This window comes from Hippocampus zosterae, chromosome 9, assembly GCF_025434085.1.
Source record: "Hippocampus zosterae strain Florida chromosome 9, ASM2543408v3, whole genome shotgun sequence".
NCBI lineage: Eukaryota > Metazoa > Chordata > Actinopteri > Syngnathiformes > Syngnathidae > Hippocampus > Hippocampus zosterae.
In genome coordinates this window covers 9,789,975-9,802,500 of record NC_067459.1, presented here as the reverse complement: position 1 = coordinate 9,802,500, position 12,526 = coordinate 9,789,975, and the positions used below count along the sequence as shown (strand labels likewise).

The following is a 12,526-nucleotide window of genomic DNA, read 5'->3' as shown; positions in this document are numbered from 1 at the left end:
TCTACTAAGCGGAGTATCTTTATAGGAAATTGCATTAGGCAAATCCGTTCCAGAGCCTTTTGCTCTATTAAGCGGATTACTCTATTAACCGGAGTTCTATTAAGCGGAGTGCACTGTATTAAAAAAAAAAACATTATTTTACTGAATGCGAAAGGTAGTTGTGCAGATACTGGATTACTTTTCAACCCTGAATCCTAATCCTTTAGGCATAGAGAAAAGTCACATGAATTGTGCAGTTTCATCTGTATGTGCCATCTTCCAGATCCTGCTGTGACCCCCTTGATTGCAAGCCACGTTCGCAGCAACAATCTCACCAGTGAGTGGCGGTTATCTAAACGTTGGTCTAAATATGGCTAGTCGATTGTTTATGTGGACTTTTTCCAGGAAGTGATGGCAGAATGGGCAGCAGTTCCCTTGCTGAAGAAGGTCGCGGTGCCCTTCAGGGTGGTGCCAAAGCAACAAATTTTGAGGGAGCTTCACACGACTCTGATCTCGCTGAGTTAGTGCGAGCGTGTGAGTGAGTGAACTAGAGTCTGGATTGCATGTAAAGAAATAAACAAGACAGTGAAACTGAACACCCTCAAGGGAGTATATGCAAGTATATAATTTCTTTATTTTTTTTGGTGACCCAAATATCAAAACGGTATGATGCACAGCAGTTGGCACGCCACTGGAAATGACAACACAGTTCTCAACATAACAGGAAGTCCTCATCTTACAACGGTACCATATTTACTATTTTTCATTGACTTGTTTTATATTTATGTCCATAAGGCATTTGCTACCTCATTTGCTCAGCATAGGTTAGTGATGGTTTACACGATTTTCCTTACGTATAAACCCGGGTTACGTCACTGCCATTGGAATAATACTTAAAAACTGAAGCCCAGTTAAATACCTCTGAAAACTGCTCATTGCTATGTTTGTCAAAGTGATTAGAGTTTGTGGTTTTCTATCAGACCTCAGGAGCCGAATCAATGCCTACACAAATTTACATTTTAAACATGTTCTCACTGAAAAGTCACCTGTTTACAGTTTTTGCAAACTGTCTAACACACTAAAGATGCCACAAAATGGCCGCAAAGTATCACAGTTCATGGTATATTTAGTGTTTAAGCAATTAATTAAGCAAGGAGGATGTCAATTACTACCTTTTTTTGTGGTATATGTGATAGGCCTTTTTTTTAATGAATGTAAATTCATTTGAGGTTCTTGAGAGTCTTCCAATACTGTTGTCAACCCATTGCCACTCACGCCCCAAAAGATCTCAGCAGTGGGACCTAAACAGACCACATCCGACTCTGCTCTCTATTCCTATCAACAACAAACTATAGCTGTAACACAATTTAGAGGAATTCATTATGTGAGAAGAAAATAAGCACAAGAAATGGGAAAATGAGCTAATAAAGAGGGAATGATCTGGTTTGTAGCCTGGAAAACTTTCTACCAGGCACATGTATGGCTAGACAACCATTTCTCAAACGTCTATCCTAAGCGCGCTGGCCCATTTAGCACACCGCGTGATGATTCTCGTTAAAGATCTTAATAAATGCCCTGTTGTGTGCACACGCACAACCATATGGACAACGTGCACAAGACCTGCAGACAATGCAGCGCCCCGGATGTCACGAGACACTGGCATCATTTGAACGGCCATGAATTGTTGGCTTGAGGCCACAGAGGAAACGTCAGACACTTGCAGTGTAAATGAAACTGAATCCACTGCATACCACGCCCTAATTGACTGTGGGGCCAATTCAGAGTAAAGCTTTGGTACTCTGGGTCATCACATGGCAGCTAGTTGCTTTTAGCCCAGGATGATAAGAACAAAACAAACGACCATTGAGCATCGCATTGTATAAAATCAGATTGTATTTTCACTCGTGAATAGCGAACGCTAATCTGTGCCGACATGGCAGCTCTGACTGCTTAGCTTTTGAATTTCACAGTGTTTCTGTGTAGTACAACCGGGAATGGCAGATTTACACCGAGCCAAGCTGCCAAATCACGGGCAGAAAAACTCAACGCGCGGGCAGAGTTATGAAAATTGAATCTGTCAAAATTCTGAAAATAATTACTGCGACACAAGTAATTCAAAACAAATTGTCTGTCATGTCATGTATAAAAGTAGTCAATAAATAAACTACCATAGTGTAGTGGACCTAAGTGTTCATCAAAAATGAGGCAGAGGTTTTATTCCTAAGCGGTATTTTTAATATTGTAATCCACTCTAACATCTATGCACAGTTTGAACATTAACACCTCACATAAATCTAGGGGATTTTTTTCCAAAATGTACTTAAACAATGATTCAATTGAATTGTATTGCACACAAGTGAAATAAAAACTGTCCCTAAATAAATGGTTGAAAACCAACAATAAAAGATTAAAGTGCCCACTTCACAGCAGTGATCTGTGATCGCCCTGCCTAACAGAACAATCATTTACACTGCAAGTGTCTGTGTTCACCCACACAACTGACTAAACTGACCAAAACTAGTCTCATCCGCCCATGTGCAGATTTATGCCACTAGGTGCGTAAGACTTTTGCTGGGCACAAATATACAGCGCGTCAGTGTCCATCCAGTAACTGCCTTTCACCTTCACTCCAGCATCCTCCCAAACTCACTTACTGCGACCTATCATTGCTGCCACCAGCATGCTAGACACTACCAGATCATATACAGGAGACTAAAGCACAGTCACACGCCATGGCCAAAATGAAAGATTCATTTCGGAGTGTATTTTAAAACCGACAAGCACAGCGAATACATGTGTAAATAGCACCAATCACAGCTCGCCTCAGCCATCTGCTACACGTACAGGCTCATGCAGGGAGGCAGCCGTAATCATTCAAATAACACTTTACACGCACACACATACACATACACATACTCCGGTACTTTTAATAACGCAAGATGTTGAAAACGTGACGTCTACTCACCGATCTCAATTGTTGAGTCCCGGTGACGTGCTGCAGAACTTTTTCCAGCTCCTTCTCGATGCGTGCAGCCCAGTGAATCATTCTGGAGAAGAAGATGGAACATTTTCAATGTGAATCAATTCACATTAGCACCTGAGCGCGTCATTCGTTGGGTTTCTCGCTGTAGGCAAGTAAGGGTGGCAATGTTCAAGCCAGAGTGTGTCTCCTGCATTGGCGTCAGCATTAGTGGCAGATCCAGAACACAGCAATGATGTTCCATTTTGTGAAGGAGCAGTTAAGATGGTTCAATGTGAAAATCTATCCGTCTTCTTCTACAAGGTTTGTCCTCATTAGAATCAAGGGGTAAGCATGCGCCTATCCCAGCTGACTTTAGGCGAGAGGTGGGGTACACTTTGGACTGGTCGGCAATCAATCACGGGGCACATACAGACAACTACGGTACTCACATTTACATTGCCAGCTATGGAGTTTTTGTAGTTTAGCTTTTTTTTACTTTCCTAACGTGAGTATATTTCTTCAGTTTTTAGCATACTGTGCACAGGAAGGCCAAGGTAGATATTCAACCCAGAACTTCAGAATTTAGAGGCACGCATGTTGACCACTGTCGCTTCCCTCAACTGTGACATTGATGTCTCATACTCTCAATTATTTTCCCTGTTTAGGGGGGCAATCCCATTAGCCCCTAATTAGCTATTCAAACCGCCTTCAGGACACGACTGTAATCAGTCAACATTTGCACTGGGCATTGAGGGACAAAATACTGAGCGCCATGAATTCTGCCTCACAATAAAATAACCACTTCAAAAAGCATGCGGAATTACGAACAATACTTTTTGAGTCGCCTCAGTGCAGAAAGTACTGTACATTCAGTGGTACCTTCATTTAAGAGCTAAACTTGTTCTGTGATTGAGCTTGATTAATGTGAATAACGCAATCATAAAAATAAAAAAAGTTTGAAAAAAAATATTTCGCAGGAATAACTTTTCCGTGCCGTCTAATGTTACTGCAGTACACTTCGCGAAATAAGTTGGTGCAGTGAATGGCAGCAAGCCAAGAGGAAAGAGTACATAAAAGACAAAATGCCCAACGTTTGGGATCATTTCACAGTTCAAGAAGATTAAGTGCAATGTGTACCACAACAGCATGTACTCCGTAGCCAACACAAGATAAATGAATGAATCTTAAAGAGGACAATATAAAAAAACACATCTGTAATTCAAATGAATTGCCATTTTTCATTCCCTGACACTCCTCAAGCCAGAACCCGCCTTCTAAAGCCGTATGCACTCAAAAGTCACAGACACTAAAATAGAATGTGAGGATGGTGACCCGAAGTGGGCGAAAATAATACTTACACCACACATGCAGATGCTATTGTGCATAATAATGCAAAATCAATTTCTATCCAAATATACAACGAACAGATAAGATAAACAGTTGAATATTTTCTTTTTAAAGTACCTCGCTTCAGTCCTAATTATCCTAATTCATGACAAAGATTTTCTCGTGATTTACAGAGTAATGCGGGGGGGGGGGGGGCATTCTGAAGCTGTTGCGCCAACCTGAAGTCCTCAGGGTATGCACAACAAACACTTACAACAGCTTCTTTAATGCATTGGGAGGGAAAGCCCCACATCAGCGAGTAAGAGAGAGTAATTTTTGGCATGTAGCCTACCTAAGTGGTTGGTGCCCCACCACTGGTCCCTTGACCTTCTTATCTGCTAATGCATGGTCTTGTCATCAGCACCACCAACCCTCCCCAGCCACCCACTATCCCCCTTATGCATGCACATATCTGCCCAGCACTTGCAGGATGGGCTGCCATCAGCATCTCTGCAATAAAACTGCTTGGGTCGGACAGAAATGCCCCCCCCGAGTAGGGAGCACGGAGCTGATCTCCATCAGACGGCGGCCGCCAAATTCGGAATTAGCAGATCAAAGGGATGGTGATCGCCAGTGCGCATCTCGCAGCAAGTAACAAATTACTTAATGGATCAACACGCTACTGCGATGATTTAAAGCAGCAGGCAGCCTGGGAACAAACTGAACGACGTGAAGGCTAACAGGGAAAACTATTAATGCTTGCCGTACCAAACACATGAAAAAAACTTCTCGTTGTGGTTCTGGGTTCAGGTACAATATTTCCCGATTTGTGGCCTGTTTTATTCCTGTTTATTCCTTCAATTTCAAGAAAAAGTTCCCAAAACTATTCCGAAGAGATAATAACATACTGATTAGTTGTTCGTGTGACACTGAGGACAAATGGCGGTTTTGAACATCAGATTTCAACCAGAGACAAAAAATAAAGACCGATATGCTGAATCGAAATCAGGCTGCAACACGAGAGAAAAGAAACCTGCGGGAGTGCAAACTTGTTTTTGTTCTTGGAACAAGTTGTGTTTCCTAAATAATTCACATTGAATTTGTTCCCACGTCTTCCCATCCCAAAATCTTAACAGGCAATGTTTATGCTTGAGAAGTAGCAGTCTTACATTTTGAATTGTCAAGAAAGAAATATCGAAGTCTAATAAATAAAGTCTAATAAAATGAAAAGTTCAGCCCGACAGACGCATGATGATGACCCAACATGAAGAGGTTGGCAGAATGATCCCCAATCTTTTGGTATTTTTAAGTATTGCAAAAAATAGTGTCTCTCATTAATATTAGTATGGAAAAACTATTTCTGCTTGTAAATGGCGATTTACTCTGCCGCTTTGCCATCACTCGTAACTATCAGACAAATCCAAAGAAATGGCATTTGTGGAGCTAATCCTCACCATGCTCAGTGAGCTGAATGTTCCTGGTATTTGCTGTTTTGTGATAAAACTTTGACCAACAAGGTTTGATTGACTTTTGAGGAAGGTTCTGCTGCATTATGAGGGCGACTGTGTAATTGCCAGTAATCTCTGACAACACATACGGTATTCATTTATGATGAGCTATCATTAAGCAAAAATCAATGTCATGAAAATTAATGAATTTAGTCCAAATCAATACGATGCATAAATTTGCCAATGATGTTTATTTAAAGGGGAGAAGCCTGTCTGGAGGTGGAGACGGCACCATTAGACATCGGCTTCACACATACACAACAGGCACACTAATCTATTCTTTTTAATCGACTAGGAAGTTGAATGAGAAGAAGCGTGAATACATCGGAACCTACAAAATCTACAGATTCAGTTCAAATCCAAAAAGGTCTCAAACAAAAAACGGATTTCAAACCATCGTCATGTGCCAAATGATTATCTCAGTCAGCATCTAAAGGATTAATTCTTCTTTTTGTTTGTTTGTTTGGCATTTTACTGTTCTGTTGGCATTCTAAAAACTAGTTCTGCAGGATTAATCAATTTTAGCAAGATATCCTGTTCCCTATCTATCACCAGTCAAGCATTTAAAGATAAAAAGTTTTACTTCATTTTTGCCTGACTCGTGAAAAGTGAAAATAAAACATTTCTTGAAAATTACATGCACATCAGACACGAATGTCATTAACTCATTCAGTACCAGCCAATTCTGGACCTAATCTGAAAATACGTTTAAAAACGTCGTTGGGAGTGAATGAGTTAACAACCCTGCCAATTTGGAATTATAAATATACACACACACACGTATCATATCTAAACCTTAGTATCTAATATGAGGCTTCAAAATCATCAGAAATGAAGGCACCGTCTCTGCTTTAGGGGTGTCCGCTGAAGTTGCTGAAGACAATCACGTCAACTGCTGTCAATCACAGACACAAATCTTTCTTATGTCTACGTAAAATATATTTGCTGAAAGCATCCGGTGATTGAAACATGTCCCACCAATGAGAGGAGCTAGCCAGCTTGCAAGCTTATAAGCACCTCAGAGCTGAGACGGCAGACGGGCTCGGGCTCTTCCTTTGCACCAAGTCCCCCATAATGCGTCAGGGGTCAGAGCAGCACACGTAATTCAGCCTGCGAGTCATACTCCACGCCATATTTTGGTCACATACCTTCCACTGATTGAGTCTGAAAGATTAAATGCAAATATATTGTACCACGTGCTTAAAGTCCCTCTAAAGTAAAATCGTAGATTTCTGTCGAGGGCGGCGGCGACTGAATATTTGGGTATTTGGATAGCCTACACAAAATATGATCAAATAATTGAGTATTCATATAACAATATTTTAAAAATATACATCCCTTTGCTTGATTAATTAACAATTATAAATGCACAACAGAAAATAAAACATTTCACTTCAGAATGAATGACCAATTGATTTTCATTTTTAGATAATTGACATTTTTGTTCTTAAATTATACTGCATATCAGCTAACTGTATTTTCTGCTCCAGAAACATGTGTTGGCCTGAGTGTGAATTTGGGCTTAGCGGCTAGCTGCTAACACTGGCAACAAGCAGTGTATCATAAAATGTCAGAGTATTTAACTAGAGTTTTTTTAGCATCCTTAAGTAGTGACATGGTTTTAGAATGAAGTTGCGTTAATGTTGGTGGCAACAGTTTGTGATGCAATTTAAACTCATACTGGGATCCAACTATCAACTTCCCGTCAGGAAAACACGTAAAATGGTTTCTACGGCTGACATGACTTGTCTTCCCAATGGTAGACACCAAATAAACGCGAACCAAAGGCAGAGAAATTCCTTGAGGTTTTAGTTTTTTTCTTAAGTACTGTAGGACTCATTTTAAGAGTATTTCTTGATTAATAATACATATATTACATGCACTAAGCACTTTGCAGAACTAAACTGTGTAGATACAGTGTTTAAATGTTTTTTCACCATTTCTTTTCATCCTGATTTGGGCGTGGCTAAAACTGCCCCCAGTGGCGCACTTGGGCATTCGGCAAGTGTCACTGGACTGTATGCATAGCTATAAATTTCAATCCCAATTTGAGAATTAGTCTAATCATTACATCCATCCATCCATCCATCCATCCATTTTCCGATCCGCTTTATCCTCACTCACAAGGGTGGCAGGGGGTGCTGAAGTCTATCCCAGCCGTCTTCGGGCAGTAGGCGGGGGAGACGAACAACCATCCGCGCTCACACTCACTCCTAGGGACAATTTAGAGTGCTGAACCAGCCTGCCATGCATGTTTTTGGAATGTGGGAGGAAACCGGAGTACCCGGAGAAAACCCACGCAGGCCCAGGAACAACATGCAAACTCCACACAAGGAGGCTGCAGCTGAAATTGAACCCGGTACCTCTTCACTGTGAGGTTGACGCGCAAACCACTGGACCACCGGGCTGCCTCTAATCATTACATACAGCGTAAATATGCAAAATCAGAAGTGTGTTCACTATTAAATGAGGAAGAAAACCTGAGGACATATTGGCCAGTGATGTGAGGTGAAGGTACCCTCGTTTAATTTACAATTTGATCTTGTAGAATGTATACAGCCATATGCGATATGTGTCACTTGAAACTTAAATGGAAATAGACGATCCAATAAAATCCAATATGGGTATTAAATTGGAATTGGGCAGTGGAACCTGTACCCGGCTGCAGTCACACCGACAAAAACATCTCAATATTTTTAAACAAAAATAAACAACAACAAAACTTGATTGAGATGAATCATCGCAAATTAACTGAAACGTAGGAATATTTCACTCAGCACATCGGGCTTTTTTTCCTTTTTTTTTTTAAACGCAGGGACTTCGTAGGTCAAATAAATGGCACCATTAACGGCAGTTTGGAGTTAATCGTCAGTGAATGGTAAGTGATGCCGCCTTCAAAGTCACCTTGATCATCTCAATAACAAAGCCTCAGAGGATGCAGACAGGCTTCATTAAGGGCAGGCACGGAGGGGATGCATCAGGTAAGTCGAACAGTGGGACGGGAGAGGAGGGGGGCAACAATTGGGCAAATGTAAATCATATTTACTATTTATGCATTCATCAGCAGTGCTTGACCTCATAGGGTCACAAGTGAGCTGGGGTCTATCCCACCTGACTGCAGGGAAGAGGCTGCATACACCCCTGGAGTGGACGCCAGCCAATCACAGAGGACATCTTGACAAACAAGCGCTCACACTCACATCTATGGACATTTAGAGTCACCAACCTAACATGCATGTTTTGGGATGTGGGAGGGAGCCGGAGAGAACCCGCACAAGGACGGGGAAGACTTGACTGTGAGGCAGACGAGATGTTTATTTGCTTTATAAATTGCACTGACCTTATACCTTGTGTGTTTGAGCACAATGAAGCAAGATCGAGTCGCCTTCGTCAAGCCGAGAATCTAACCCAGAATCTTGGGACACTGAGGCAGATGTGCTAATCGGAAGACACTGCAATTTCTTAGTTATACTTTAATCGAATATATTATTTTAAATACATTACTTGTAAAATATTTAGACTTTTTTACATTATTTATTTTCACATATTGTATAGTACAGTTTTTTCCAAGTTCATTGGAGGAGGAAGTTGTGGTATTGAATTGAGCTGAATCATAGCAAAGTATGAGATGTTATTGCTCAATTTGAAGTTTCTTGATGCGACTAGACTCATCTGCTCTGAGTGGGTGCATCCTGGGGTATGAATGCATCGATCATGTCCCTCTGCTGTCATGTAATAGAATCCAAATAATGTTTGTAATCATTCGCCACGTAAAAAAAAAAAAAACGTTCCGCGTTATTGCCAGGCCACGATAACAAACACGAGACGCGTTATCACAACCAAGTGGCGTCGTGCATATTTGTAATATAATATGCAGCATCACAGACGGAAGTTGCGTGCTGGTGCACACGAGCAAGGCGTGCGTTCTCGGGGCCACCTGTCCTACTTCCCTCCCGAGCTCCCCAAAATGAAGAGCCTGCTACTTACGTGTAGTGCTGCGGGAAGTGGTGCGTCCCGGCGGTCGGCGTGGACACGCACAAGAGAAGTGCAGTTTGGATGCACAGGAGGCACAGCGCGCCGTACGACGGGGCTCCGATCGCCATTTTCCCCATAAAATATTCAACAAAGTGGGAAAAATAAGCCCAAGGGCCGGGAGGACGCACGCCGACGGAAGGGTGCCGTGGGTTGGTGGGTCTGGGGGGGACAACAGTCTCCTACAGCCGAGCTAAGAATAAACCCAGTCGGGAGAGAGGCGGAAGGGAGGGGGGAAAGAAAGTGCGCGCCGGGAGCTGGTGGATGGACGAGAGGGGCTTGAGGACTCTTATGCTGCTATCCGGGAGAGAGAATGTCACTCCTTGGCGGTGGAGATGTGGATGAGGAAGAGGAAGATGCTCCTCTGCCGACGATGATGATGGTGACGATGTGCACCTATTTACGCTTTACGCTCTCCTCCCTCCCTCGCTGCCGCCGCCGTGCATATTCGTTCTCTCTTGCTCTCTCTCTCTCTCTCTCTCTCTCTCTCTCTCCGTTTCTCTCTCCCTCCCTCTCTCCTCCACAGCTGGCTCCTGCGAAGCCGACGCGAGAGTCAAGTGGGATAGCATGTCAACTGCTTCCGGCGGGCAGCATTCAAAATAAAACCTTACACAATGCAGTGACGTTATCTGGAATGCATCTTCTCAAGTGCATTCAAAAAGTCATACTTGAAAAATTTGAAGTTGCATTCTAAATAGAATATATTTTCTAATTTTGAAAAAAATAACAAGCTCCGAACACAAGCTCAATAGAAGCGGCGTCTGCCACATTAGACACGACCTAAGGTGCCGACTGTGCAAGGAAGCCCCAAAGACAGTACAGCATATCACAGCAGTCTGTAAGATGCTGGCAGACATGGCAATTATCGAGCCGCATGACCATGTAGCAGGAATAGTGTACTGTAACATCTGTACCAAATATGGACTAGAAGTCACAGAATCAAGATGGCAGAGACCTCCAAAGGTGGTTGAGAACAACGGGCAAGATCTTGTTGGACATCCAGATCCAGAGTAACAAACTAGTGATAGCCAACCAGTGTGATATCGCGGTGGTGGGCAAACATCAGAAGACAGCAGAGTTGACAGAGACAGCAATTCGAAGTAGCACTGTTATTGATTCACTCCATTCGTTTGATTTTGTTTTAATATCCAGTTTTATATTTGAGTGAAAATGTCGGACATTTCCAAAATATACCAGTAGATATATTTTTCAAGATAAGTCGTATGTTTCCGAATCATGTTGGAATTTTACAAGATGAATGCACTAGTTGTATGCACAAGTAGAATGTTGCAAATTTGCAAATTTTCAAATCATAAAAATTGTATTTTCACAATAAGAAGTTGTGTATTGTTGAGGTCAGTCAGAAATTCACAAGAAATAATTTGTATACTTGAACGGTTTCCGATTCCAGTTCTAAGATATCCGATTTGGATGAAATGGAGTACGAGGGGGAATTAGCAATGTTGCTGCATTAGCTACCGCGCTGTCATCATCTATTGAGGCTGGGCTCTTCACATGTAACATAACAGAAGGGCAGGCCGGGCACGTCTCTTTGTTTCTCATAAACAGGAGGCCCTGAATAAACATAAGCTTATGTTATGCTCGTACATTTTCGCAGCACCAAATTTCCCCTGGATACAAATCCGATGCTGTTGCCTTTAAGGGCAAACAATGGGTGGGGTGGGGGGGGGGGCTTGGAAGAGATACACGGAAATCCTGAGAGTAGATCTAATTCAGCATGAAGTCGAGCCCCGCGCATCCCACCCTTTCCAAGACTGGTGCATCGCTACCATTATCAGCTGTTTGTTTATGCCATTTAGAAGCCTACTCTCGAATAGGAGAGACTCCATATGGTGCGTCATCCATTTAAATTGAACGTATTATGAAAAATACTGTTATATATACTGTTAAATACTGGTACTGTTCTGCTGCACCAACTCACGAGGGTAAATCAGTAATATGGTGATAAAGTGCTGCCTCCATGAGTGAAATTGTTCACCATGTTTTGACTAGGTCTTCAAGTGGGGCTTTTCCCTTCAGACCAAGAACAAGTATCTGCTGCATCACACGAGCTACGCCCCTGGCCTCCATAGAAATGAAACCCGTACATGACATGTTCTTTACAGTATTTGCATGAGAGACATTTTGTTCCATCTTGATCTGTGCTAGGACCACTCAAACCTCGGGATCACTCATGCTAATGCTAACCAAGACACTGATCCAAAACATTCCCCATTGTAACATGGAACTTAACAATTTTCTGCTAAGACTGCAGAAATAGATGCAATACTTTCAATAAATTACTAACAATCCGCAGCAATGTGAAGAAATGCCCCTGGGCACTGAATGAGGAAATATAGTATATATATATAGAGATATAGATATATATCTCTATATATATATTTTTTTTTTTTTTGCTCCTGCCCTGCGAGTTCAATAATATAGCTGTAGGACAAAATAGAAAGGTTCATGGGAAACAGACACCATGATGTTGACAAATAGCTTTGTTCACCAAATCTGGCAGCCATATTTCCACGGACAACAATAGCAAAAAAACTGTAAAAGCGGAGTATTTCTTTACTTCCACTGAGAGAAGTACTCAGTGTTTATATTTTATCATTTATCTCTTTAATCTCATTCATTCATCATTCATTCATTCATCTTCCGAGCCGCTTGATGCTCACTAGGGTCGCGGGGGGTGCTGGAGCCTATCCCAGCT

General features: G+C 42.0%; 1 protein-coding gene across 3 annotated transcripts in view; it reads right to left on the bottom strand.

Moving 5' to 3' along the window:
* Positions 1-10,303, bottom strand: part of cacna2d2a (calcium channel, voltage-dependent, alpha 2/delta subunit 2a) — a 191,878-nt gene extending 181,575 nt beyond the window's left edge. For all 3 annotated transcript variants that reach the window (XM_052077097.1, XM_052077098.1, XM_052077099.1), the window contains exons 1-2: positions 9,763-10,303; positions 2,945-3,026 (exon numbers count right to left, since the gene is read on the bottom strand). In XM_052077097.1, coding sequence (XP_051933057.1) covers positions 2,945-3,026; positions 9,763-9,887 — 207 coding nt within the window. In that variant the 5' untranslated portion in view covers positions 9,888-10,303. The remainder of the gene's footprint in view (positions 1-2,944; positions 3,027-9,762) is intronic.
* Positions 10,304-12,526: the final 2,223 nt, after the last annotated feature.